Source organism: Hypanus sabinus, chromosome 11 (assembly GCF_030144855.1).
Source record: "Hypanus sabinus isolate sHypSab1 chromosome 11, sHypSab1.hap1, whole genome shotgun sequence".
Classification (NCBI taxonomy): Eukaryota; Metazoa; Chordata; class Chondrichthyes; order Myliobatiformes; family Dasyatidae; genus Hypanus; species Hypanus sabinus.
Genome location: NC_082716.1, coordinates 90,826,403 through 90,838,961, shown reverse-complemented (window position 1 = coordinate 90,838,961; position 12,559 = coordinate 90,826,403). Strand labels below are relative to the sequence as shown.

Here is a 12,559-nt window from a genome sequence, read left to right as displayed (position 1 = left end):
AAGTTTCAGATGGTGCTGAGTGAGGAGTGAGATAGTTCAGCTGGTTGAGCAGTGTCGCTTGGCACTCAGCATCAGCAATACCAAAGAACTGATTGTGGACTTCAGGAAGGAGAGGTTGGAGAAGTGTGCACCAGTCCTCAGTCAGGGGTCAGTGGTGGAAAGGGTGAGCAGATTCACCTTCCCGGGTGTAAATATATCTGGAAATCTATTTTAGAATCAACACATTGATGTAATCATGAAGAAAGCATGCTAGTGGCTCTCTTTCAATAAGAGCTTAAAGAGATTCAGTATGTCACTGAAAACTTTTGCAAATTTCTAAGAGGTCTGGTGAAGGGCATTCTGGTATGGAGGCTCCAATGTGGAAGATTGCAAGAGAGTGCAGAGGGTTCCTCTGTAGACTCATCCAGTTCCATCATGGGCTCAACCCTCTCCAACACTGAGGATATCTTCAAGAGGCAGTGTCTCAAGAAAACAACATCCATCATTAAGAACCCTCAACATCCTTTTCTCTTTATTACCGTCTGAGAGTTAGTACAGGAACCTAAAGATCACACTCACCATTTTAGGAACAGCTTCTTCCCCTCTGTTCCTCCATGAACAGTGAACTCTATCTTGTTATTCCTCTTTCACAGTATTTATTTTTGTAAATTATAATAACTTATATGTTCTGCACTGTATTGTTGCCACAAAACAACAACTTTCACAGTATCAGTGACAATAAACCTGATTCTGAATCTGACAGAAATTCCAAAAGTTGTGTGCATGCCACCAAATTCATTTATTGCTGGTAATCTTAAAGGCAACTATAAACAACAACAATCTGTCTGACTCATATCTTCGATACTGTAACTGTTCCAGAGCCTGGGGACCTGTCGAAGCAAACCTTTCCTATAATTTATATTATGTGTATAAGTTCACTATACTGTGCTTAGGTTGAAAGTCTTGATCGTTAAATTATGGTTTTAGTTATAAATCCCACTTTCCTGTGTCATGAGATGAGCAATGGCTGGAATTTTAATTTATGTTCTTAGCCAGCCAACACATTCATGAACCCTGTTTTTAATTTACCAAATTTATATTATGGAGAAACAGTTGGTTCTTAGTGAGCATATAGGAGCTTTGTAGAGCTGAGCCAAACATCGCAATCTTTAAAATTATTTATATGCTCTCAAACTTCCTGTATATATATATATATATAAAAGCAGAGGATGCTAACAAAACCTGACAACACCAGTGCTATAGGGAGCATATGGAGCTCTTTCACAAGCATTATATTTGATACAAACCCCATTTTCAGAAAAGTTGGGATATTTTCCAAAATGCAATAAAAACAAAAATCTGTGATATGTTAATTCACGTGAACCTTTATTTAACTGACAGAAGTACAAAGAAAAGATTTTCAATAGTTTTACTGACCGACTTAATTGTATTTTGTAAATATACACAAATTTAGAATTTGATGGCTGCAACACACTCAACAAAAGTTGGGACAGAGTTAAAATTAGATTGAAAAGTGCACAGAATATTCAAGTAACACCAGTTTGGAAGACTCCACATTAAGCAGACTAATTGGTAGCAGGTGAGGTATCATGACTGGGTATAAAAGTAGCGTCCATCAAAGGCTCAGTCTTTGCAAGCAAGGATGGGTCGTGGCTCACCCCTTTGTGCCAAAATTCATGAGAGAATTGTTAGTCAGTTCAAAAGGAACATTTCCCAATGCAAGATTGCAGAGAATTTAGGTCTTTCAACATCTACAGTACATAATATTGTGAAAAGATTCAGAGAATTCAGAGACATCTCAGCGTGTAAAGGGCAAGGTCAGAAACCATTGTTGAATGTAAGTGATCTTCGAGCTCTCAGGCGGCACTGCCTAAGAAACCATCACGCTACTGTGATAATTATAGCCACCTGGGCTCCGGAGTACATCGGAAAACCATTGTCACTTAACACAGTCCGTCGCTGCATATAGAAATGCAACTTGAAACTGTATCACACAAAGAGGAAGTCATACATCAACTCTATGCAGAAACGCCAGCGAGTCCTGTTGGCCCGAGCTCATCTCAGATGGACCGAAAGACTGTGGAACCATGTGCTGTGGTCAGATGAGTCCACATTTCAGCTAGATTTCGGAAAAAACGGGCTTCGAGTTTTCCGTGCCAAAGATGAAACTGACCATCCTTATTGTTATCAGCGAAAGGTGCAAAAGCCAGCATCTGTGATGGTATGGGGGTGCATTAGTGCCCATGGCATGGGTGAGTTGCATGTATGTGAAGGTCCATTGACTCTGAAGCGTATATTAGGATTTTAGAAAGACATATGTTGCCATCAAGGTGACTTCTCTTCCCAGGACATCCATGCTTATTTCAGCAGGACAATGCCAGACCACATTCTGCACTGGTTACAACAGCATGGCTTTGTAGACACAGAGTGCATGTGCTTGACTGGCCTGCTGCCAGTCCAGATCTATCTCCTATTGAAAATGTATGGTGCATCATGAAGAGGAGAATCAGACAATGGAGACCATGGACTGTTGAACTGCTGAAGTCTTATATCAAGTAAGAATGGACAAAATTTCCAATTGCAAATCTACTACAATTAGTAGCCTCAGTTCCAAAACGATTAAAAAGTGTTATTAAAAGGAAAGGTGATGTAACACAATGGCAAACATGCCCCTGTCCCAACTTTTGTTGAGTGTGTTTCAGCCATCAAATTCTAAATTTGTGTATATTTACAAAATACAATTAAGCTGGTCAGTAAAACTATTGAAAATCTTTTCTTCGTACTTTTATCAGTTAAATAAAGGTTCACGTGAATTAACATATCACAGATTTTTGATTTTATAGCATTTTGGAAAATATCCCAACTTTTCTGGAAATGGGGTTTGTATTTTGAGGTGTCTTCTAAAACGGATCACCATGAGGAACTGTTCAATCTCTTCAATCTAAACAAACTGTGATATGAAGAGTGTTTTCAAGAGTGAAAATGGCGTGTGCTAAATAAAGACTAACATCCTTCATGCATTGCAGAGAGTACATTGGAGGATGTACTATATTAATACTACTGTACTAGTTCTTCTATTGCCCTTTACACATTGTTTGCACAATGGCTCTCTTCCTTCAGCAAAGAGATCTTCTGAGGTGCTGTAATGTAGAAAGGGGAACATTCCTTCCAACTATCTCCACCAATGCCTTTCCAGCATGCCGCATAATCCTACCTTCCCATTATGTAGATGACAGCCCCTCTCAATCCATTCACCCCATCCCACTCCAATCTTTCCAATTTCAGTCATTGCATCTCTCACTCTTGAGATCATAAAGAGGGAGAGAAATAATTTACTTTAAATCACCTGAAAAGCATCCATGAAGTTTCTACTGTTGTTAAGTAGGAAATACCAGAGTCAAATTGCATATAGCAAGCTCCCAAAAGCAGCAAGGTAATAATGTAATTTTGTGGATAACAATTCATTGGGTATCCAACACTCCTGCTCTATGAGTGTTATGGAACACTGCCATGGTGACTTTATACCATCTAAATGAACCCACAATTTAACATCATATGTAAAAGATAGAACCAGTAATAATGCAAAAATTCTTCAGTACCAGTCTGGATCCTTGTGCCTAATCACCTAGTGAGGCTTGGTCCTCTGAACAATGACTGACCATAGCCTAGAAGAGATGGAAACTTTGTCCCCTCAACAAGCTAACCATTCTCCCTTTAAGGTTTTTATTTTCTATCAGGAGATAAGTTTTTATGGTCATTAAAAATTAATTAGATTGTGAATGGTGACTGAACTTTTTCTCTCTCTCTCTTACACATAGATTTTAACAAATATAATGTTTTTACAAGGTGAAGGGAAATGGCATTTATCTTTTTAAATACCAAAATTAATTTTAAATAATGTTTTAACCAAAACAATGATGTTTTCTAAGCAATTAGCAGAATGAAAAGATCATCTGGAAAATTAGGTAGAGCCATAGCAATTGGAATTTAAGCCAGACAAGTATAAATTAATGCATTTGGAAGGTCAAATTCTAGTGGGGTGAATGGCAGGCTCCATTGATGTTCAGATAAATCTTGGATTCAAGTCCATAGTTTCCTGAAAGTGGTGACACATGAATAGGGCAGTGAGAAGGGCATTTGATATTCTTGCCTTCATAGGCTGAGGCATTGTGAATTAGAGTCGGGATGTTCTACAAAACGTGGGTTAGGCTGCATGCAGCATTTGTACAGGTCTGGTCACAACTGAACAGGAAAGGTGTGTGGTAGCAGTGACAGAGTACAGAAGAGATTCGCGGGATGTTGTGTGGAATCGAGGCTGCAGTTATAGGGGAAGATTGGATAAACTTGGATTATTCTCATTGGAACGTAGAAGGGTGGAGAATGACCTTATAGAGGATTACAAAATTATGAAGGGCGTAGGTAGCATAGATAGTCTGAATTTATTTTCCCCAGGGAAAGACAGTCCAGAACTAAAGAGTACAAGTTTGAGTTTTATTTGATCATATGGATGCTTTTCACACGGAGGCTGGGGAATATAGGAATGAACTGCCAGAGGAGGTGGTAGAGGCAAATACAATTTCCATATTTAACAGGCGTTTGAACAAGTGCGAGGACAGAAAAGGAGTACTGAGATACGGGCCAAACTCAAACAAGTGAAATAGTGTACACAAGCGTCACAGTTGGCAAGGAGAAGTTCAGCCGAAAGAGACTGTTTCTGTGCTGTACCAGTCCTTGGTCGTGGATTCTATGAAAATATATACTCTCGATCCTTCCACATACTTTTGTTGTCTCGCTAGTATATTGTATCTGAGAGTGGTGTGTGTGTGTGTGTGTGTGTGTGTGCGCGCGCGCGAGAGAGAGATCCGTGTGTGTGAGAGCAAGAGTGATGTGTGTATATGTTAATAAATTATAACACCGGGTTATTCACATCTTCAGATTAGCCACGAATTTCAGCTTCGTACAGTTCAGGTGGAAATGGTTGAGCAAACGATTGATTTCCTTTTACCTGTGAGGAATCCGGCGAGAAATCACCTGGTATTTAGCTTGTTCGCTCGCTATCTTAGCAGATAGTGTGTGTTGGAATTGCAATCTGAAACTTGAGATTTACACCCTCGCCTGTCAAGCAGGCCGATGGTGAACATTAAGAACATAAGAAGGCCGGATGTGTGTGTTTTATAGGTGAAACCGCCACAGCCCGCAGGTAACTAAAGACCCCAAAGCGCTAGTCCTAACAATGACTTCTAGATACCTGCAGCAATATTCCGCGCGACCAGGATGGTATAAAAATTATCCCGTCTAATAATAAATATAATTGTCCTCCCCAAAATATAATAACCCTATTTCAAAGTCACGATTTATTAGTTCGACTGTCAAATACTTGATATCTGTGAAATACACTTTAAAGCCCCTGCAGTGTTAACTATTGCGCTTTGGCGTAGATTGAACATGTTTAGAGCTTACGGCGCATTATTTAAAAGTATGAATTGTTGCTTAAAATACTTATAATAATTTCTTCGGATGGGATTACTGGATTGTGTGAACTGATAACGCAACAAAATTACACCATTGAACGAAAAATGGTATAATCAGAAAAAGCATCGAAAATATATATCCGTATGCGTTATAAATTAAGTGTGAAAGAAGAATTAGGCGAAAGAAGAATTAGAAGAATTGACATGATGGGAATGCCGGGGAGCAAGTTCCTAGATTGGCCCAACCGGTATAGTAGTGAATATATTTAAACTACAAATCAATAGATGAAAGAATTATGTGTATAATATCGACGCATCAATACTTCTCGAGTCTATCATATTCGCCAGTGCATCTACATCTGTGTGCATGTATATTTGGGTGTATATCTGTGTGCGTATATGTTTAGGTTAGAGTTTATCTTTGTACGCGCATCTATACCTGTGTTATAGTACACTTATGTGTATGTGTAAGTGTTTAACTGCTTGTGTGCCTTTGTGTGTCCATCTCTATATGTGCATGCGCCTGGGTATCTATTTATCAATGTTGTGTGTGTGTGTGTGTGTGTGTGTGTGTGTGTCTGTCTGTATATATGTGTGTGTGTGTGTCTGTCTGTATGTGTGTGTGTGTGTGTGTGTGTCTGTCTGTATATGTGTGTGTGTGTGTGTGTGTGTGTGTGTGTGTGTGTGTGTGTGTGTGTGTGTGTGTGGATATGTTTGTGTGTGGGTCCCTGTATGCTTGCATTAATTTATGCCTGGGTGTTTTTGTGTCTACGGCTCCGGGAGTGTTCCTCTATGTTAGCGTGTGCCTGAAAGTCGGAATTAAAATTTAAACTGATTTCCACTTAATTTCCTCCACGAAATTCTCCAAGACAGACACAGACAGCAGCCTCTTACCGCCCGCTCCCGTCCCCCGTCCCGGTAAAGTGGAAACTGCAACTCTAAGATGACTTCCGAGTAAATTCGGGGCAACCACTTTCGCTCAGTTAAACCGAAAGTCTGGCCTCACTTCGATGGTGTCTTTACCCACCGGGACCCTCCCCCTTTGCAAAGTATGTGAGCAACTCTCCGCACCAGTCTGGGCATACGCGGCAGTTGTTGCTGCCGTAACAATGGCCCTCCTTCCACCACACCCCAGTGAGGTTGTGGGAGCAGGCGTGGAGACTGGACACTTCACTCAGGAGGGAAAGGGGTCGCTGACAAACTTTGAGGGAACCCTTCCCGGTGAAACACGGCTCCCATCTGTCAAACTGAACTAGAAGATTATCTTCAATTTAAACAAATTTACAAAGCTACATATTCCGAATTACACACGTGCAGCAAGGCGCCTACAGTGATCAGGACTCCGCCACCGGCTTCCACCACATGCCTAATGTACAGTTATCTAGAACTCCGCCGCTGACCTAACATTAGGCCCATAACCTGTCTTAAATAGGCATTTACAAATAAAAAATTATATCCCACTCCAACCTGATGTCCTGAAAAAAAATATATATAGGGATGATTTGCAATAGGATTGGGTGCGCATGGTTGGTTAAATCTACCGTTCACGTTTAAATGTAATCCATGCAGGGACTTTGTTAATCTCTGCCGGATGAACTCCATAGTAATAGAGTAGAGTGTGAAATTGCATTAGGTATTAGGTTCAGAGTTTTAATTGCTCTTGGTATCCGACTTTGACATAGAACGTGCAGTAGTGCATGTTCGATAGGTTCGTGGGTAACTGTGTGTGTGTGTGTGTGTGTGTGTGAGTGTGTGTGTGTGTGTGTTTGAGTGTGTGTGTGTGTGTGTTTGAGTGTGTTTGCGTGCATGTGAGTGTGTGTGTGTTTGAGTGTGTTTGCGTGCATGTGTGTGAGTGTGTGTGTGTGTTTGAGTGTGTTTGAGTGTGTGTGTGTGTGTTTGAGTGTGTTTGCGTGCATGTGTGTGAGTGTGTGTGTGTGTTTGAGTGTGTGTGTGTGTTTGAGTGTGTGTGTGTGTGTGAGTGTGTGTGTGTGTGTGTGTGTGTGTGTGTGTGTGTGTGTGTGTTTGAGTGTGTTTGCGTGCATGTGTGTGAGTGTGTGTGTGTGTTTGAGTGTGTGTGTGTGTGTGAGTGTGTGTGTGTGTGTGTGTGTGTGTGTGTGTGTGTGTGTGTGTGTGTGTGTGTTTGCGTGTAGATGTGCTTTTACAGATAACTGGGTGAGAAACGGATTTGTATAAATGAAAATGTGGCCTTAATGAACAAATGCTGACATGCTGACGGAAGTTCCGAAGAAACAGAGGCAGAGCCGGCCGCTCTGTCAGTCCGTAAGATGGGGGCCTGTAGGATCATTGCCTCAACCCCAATTCCCTGCCTTTCCCCCGGATCTCTTTGATTTTGCCATTGGGCAACAATAAATCAATGAAGTTAAATTAAGACACGCAATGATTGCCATTAATGATCCTAAACCGTTGGCGACAGAATCCCCAGATGCTTTCCATTGTATGGACAGAAATGTAGGTGTATGGCTGAATGTACTCAGGTGTAGCTCTGTGCTGCTGTTTAGATCCGTATGGGTCGCCGCCGATGTGCGCTCTGGGTGAATACTTGGGTAAGTAATCCAATGAGTATCTGAATAAGTGTGTGCATCTTATCTACGTGTTTATATGGCTGTTTATCCGAGCTTCAACATATTGACAATTATTGGTTGTAGATATCTGCTTAATGCATCCCGTTCGTAAAAGTTATTTCATAATACTGTCCTTCCTTTACACATACTAATGATAATGAATGCATAGACTAGCGCGACTTTTCATTATATATTGTTCTGGACGTGAGTAGATTGAAAATGTGAAACCTTTTAAAATAAAACATGCCCTTCCACTCAGAGATAAATAGATTGCGTATGTAGAAAATTCGGGGCTGAATAAAACTTCGAGCTGAACAGCCCCCCGCCATCCAAACCTCCACCAACGAAATGTTGTCTTCCGCGATATCACAAAGCATAACATTCGCGCTTATACAGCTGTCACTGCCATTCCTCTAGTGAACAGAAACCCGCCGGCGGGGCATTCATTCGGGGACAACCTTGTACCCGAACCTGGTGGTGAGATCATCTCCTCGCCCGACCGGTTCGCAGTCTTTCAAAATCACTTTTTGTTTCAGGGGTTAGCGCTAATCGTCAGGTAAGGTGTTTGTGATAATCTTCTGATAAAATAAACAAAAAAGGCCAACAAAAAAATCATGCGCAGGCTAGCAAATTTGGGGAATACATTTTGTTCGCTTAATTTCAACAGGTCAATTTAATTTAAATGGGAGTCAGAAAAGTCGAAATACCTTAAGAAAGCAATTGGAACATTTGGGAGAGCGCCGGGCGTGGAGAACACGTCAAAAACGTTATAGTTCTCCTTTATAACGATCTGGAAAACGCAACACTCCAGCATTAGAGTCATACAATTTACGTTTGTTTAGCAATGCTCCCAAACTTCTAAACGACATCCATGTCAAAACAGTAACGCGCAGTTTCTGCTCCCTCTTCGCAATGTCTGTCTGTATGGTTTCACGCAGAAACTGGTGGAGAGATTTACAATTTTTAAAATTGTAAACAGTATTTAGCACCTGGAAGTGTACTAGAAAGATGAAATGTGGATAGTTTTTCTGAAGATAGACACAGACATATCGTGACAGGGAGAAGTCGGTCCTCTCTTCGGCCTCATTCGCCCGGGCCACCTCTTATGCGTTTCAATTCTCGCATTCTGCCAGATTTACTCTGATTTTCATGTTCTGTCCTAGTCCCTCCGCTGCTCTCCTTGCAGCCGCTGGTCTAGGTCTGGTTTTATCGCTATTCTACTACACACACCAACTCTTTCTCTTTCTCTCCTGTGTCTACCTGCCGTCTGCACACTCGGTGTCTCAGTGTGTTTCTCGCTGATGTTTGCAAGTTATCAACTGTACAAGCAAACAATGTGCTCGAAATATTCTGCTAAATACTTTTATTTAACAATGAGGTATATAAAACTACACCACAGCAACATAATCATTTGATGTCAAGATACCTTGAAAGTCTGTCCGTTTAGTGGCGACTCTCTCCTGTTGCAAGCACAGAGAGATGTACACTGAAAATCTCTTATCTATTGTTTAAACTTGTCAGCTTCGGAACGGTGCGAGCAGCGGTGCATACATAAGTGAAAGTTCATTAATATTTCTGATGCTCCCCGAGAGCTTCTCTGTATTACAAAAATATTCCGAGTATTTAGTATGAATTTGACGGCACTGTCAATTACGTGGTCTCTATGCACCGACTCTATCCGGTGCCGGCCCTGGATAATTGGAATACCCGCTCGACGCTTCAGATTCTTTCTTCCCCGCACGCTCAAGCCACGCAATTTTACTTGATCGTTTTACTCATTCCCTATAGAGATCGCGATTCCAGCTTCAGACACTGGATTTCATTCAAGCAAAATCGGTGATGATTTCCAAATTTCAAATATATAGCCCACAGGAGCGCCGTGAACCCCCTAGGATAATACAATGGGCTTATTTTCTAGCAGAAGTTTTAACAGCGATAGTCCGGCGCGAGTGTATGACGGATTTGCTTTTGTTTCTGCCGATTTGGGAATTTCATTGTAAATTCAGAACATGAGAAAGCCTTCTCTGGGGTCATCAGTACTTCATACCTCACTCTCTGCAGCGCCCTTGCGCGACAACTCAGCACATTAAAGTGCGACCGCATAAACTGATTTTTAAAAATTCTGAATTTTACAAAAATGAGCGGGAATTTTAACATTGCGGGGGAAATTGAGAAGAATTTGAAGGTTTGCAGTTAGAAGTTCAAAACCTGGAAACAACTATGAAAGTCTGTGTGCGTCCTGAAACTGAATCAGACGCGAAATGGCTCCAACGAAAGCAAAGACACCGCTCCACTTCCGTGTCTGAAACTGTAACCAAAGTGCGTACATAATTTTCACTTGAACAAGTATGTTCAAAGACACAAGGTGTGTGAATGAACATGTTTGTCTTTCCATATTATACATAAACGTGTGTTTATCGCTTCAGTATCAACTGTGTGTAAGAAGTTCGTGCTGTCTAGATTCATGGGAATTTACACGTGCCAGTATACAATGTGCATACACGGTATATATACATTCGCACAATGATATTTTTAAACTATCATTTGCAAAAATAATTGCATAGGGATTTGTGATATTTCCTGGGTACAGCAGTCACGCAGCCTCGTTATGTTTGAGAATGAATATTTCACAACCCGTGTATTGGAGACATTATATAATTAAATTATCTGTTACATACATTCTGTATGGCTTTTGCGTTTTTAAGACGTGCGATGTAACTATCACAGTATAAAATGTGCATTGTACGACAAATTTGATTACCAGTGTTGTTTTGTGCGCTTATTGTGTATTTCATATAGTATATATGTATTATATGTACATGCCTGTTTCTAAGTTGTATGCGTATTCTGCATTTTGGCCATTGTGCATGTAACTAGAATATTCATTGTCGAGAATTTGTATACCGTTGGATATAAATGTTAAATTTATTTCTAGATTTTGTATATCGTTCGTTCAATTTTGACTTTGCATATCTTGAAAATTATATACACCCTGCGTTTATTTTCTTAATATTGCGTGGTATATATTCTATATTTGGTTTCTACTGCGGTACTGCTTAATATGAATTTTGTATTTGTTTTGACATGCATGTTGCGTAACGTATTTTGCATACTTTCATTTCCAAACTATTCTGCGCATCCTCCCTATAATACACCCAAATCTTTCTCTAACATTTTGTTCTTGGTTCGACAAACATCAGCATGAGTTTACAAACCGCATGTGAACTGTCTATTCACGTTGTTTAAAAGACTCATTTAAATATCTGAGTATGAAATCTCTGCGAAACGAGCGCCGTAACGTTAAACCTGGAACATAATTTGTAAAGCAACGATGGAAATAGAGAACTCACCATGAAGTGAAGCTGGAGTCTGGGCCGAATGCGGCAAACTTCCTTCCATTTTTAGTCCGTCCAACATAGTCTCGGGCGAGGAGGCAGCTGAGTAAAGAGAGCAAGGCTCGTCAGCTGGGCCAGTGCTAGTACATGCAACCGGTAATCGCTCGCACTCGGGCCTGCCTGGTTCCCGGCCTCGGCCCTTCAAGCGGCGCTCGAACAGCCCCGCTGTTCGGCGTGGCACAGGGGAGAGGAGAGGGGCCGTCGGCAGCCGCAAGAAAGAGAGGTCGCCACACAACTTTCCACCCGTCTCCTTCCCTCCTTCTCTCACCGCGCCACCCACCCCCCTCCACGCCCCTCGCACTCTCCTCCTCAGAGTTACCGATCTCTCCCAGCGGGACTGACGAGTTCTCTGTGCGGGCTGAACTGCGAGAAAGACTCGTTGGAGCACTGATCCGCGAACGGACGAGCAAATTACTATCGAAATAAGAAATAATCAACTCAACTGGGATGCAAATCAAATCTAAGTGTTTGACCCAGGATTTCTGCTAACATTATCAAAGATAAATCATTATTTTAAAAAAACACAGCCCGCACGCGTAAATAGCAAGCATTTACGTTGCGCCTTTTTACTTTAACTGACTTTAGTTTTCTTCTAACCACGCCCCCAATGGAAAAAAATCTCTCTAATTTTGGAAATGAATGAATGACCCCCAACATTTAGACACACATACACGCCCCTCCCCGAACACAATAAATATTTAGTTCTGTCACACAAATCAACCGACAAGGAAACGGAAAAAGGGGACCCATTCTGAATCTTGCGTTCATCGAGAATATTAATTCTCCGTGACGCGTCTTCTGAAATCGGCAAGGCTGCACAGGCAGGGAGCGGGAGAAGAGATGATAGCGGACCCTTTCCATCAAATTTACAAGCACACCGTCTAGGATAGGGAGCTGAATTAATTTTACTCTTTCGTCCCGAGTAACTGATTTTTAAAATGATGTAAATTCACTGTATGTCGAAATAATTGAACTTCGCTCCCCCCACCACTAAATGAATTTTTCGAATTATTGTTTTGTAAATCTGTTTAAAATCGTTTAATTATAAAAAAAAACAACGACGGTGTCTTATGCGGTTTTAGTTAAAATTCAACGTAGTTTGGAGCGTAAC

General features: G+C 41.1%; 1 protein-coding gene across 1 annotated transcript in view; it reads right to left on the bottom strand.

Annotated features, from left to right (window-relative positions):
- Positions 1–11,470, bottom strand: part of LOC132401627 (LIM homeobox transcription factor 1-alpha-like) — a 449,308-nt gene extending 437,838 nt beyond the window's left edge. Inside the window, exon 1 of the mRNA XM_059983646.1 lies at positions 11,404–11,470. Within this exon, the coding sequence (XP_059839629.1) occupies positions 11,404–11,470 (67 nt within the window). The remainder of the gene's footprint in view (positions 1–11,403) is intronic.
- Between the last annotated feature and the right edge of the window lie 1,089 nt (positions 11,471–12,559).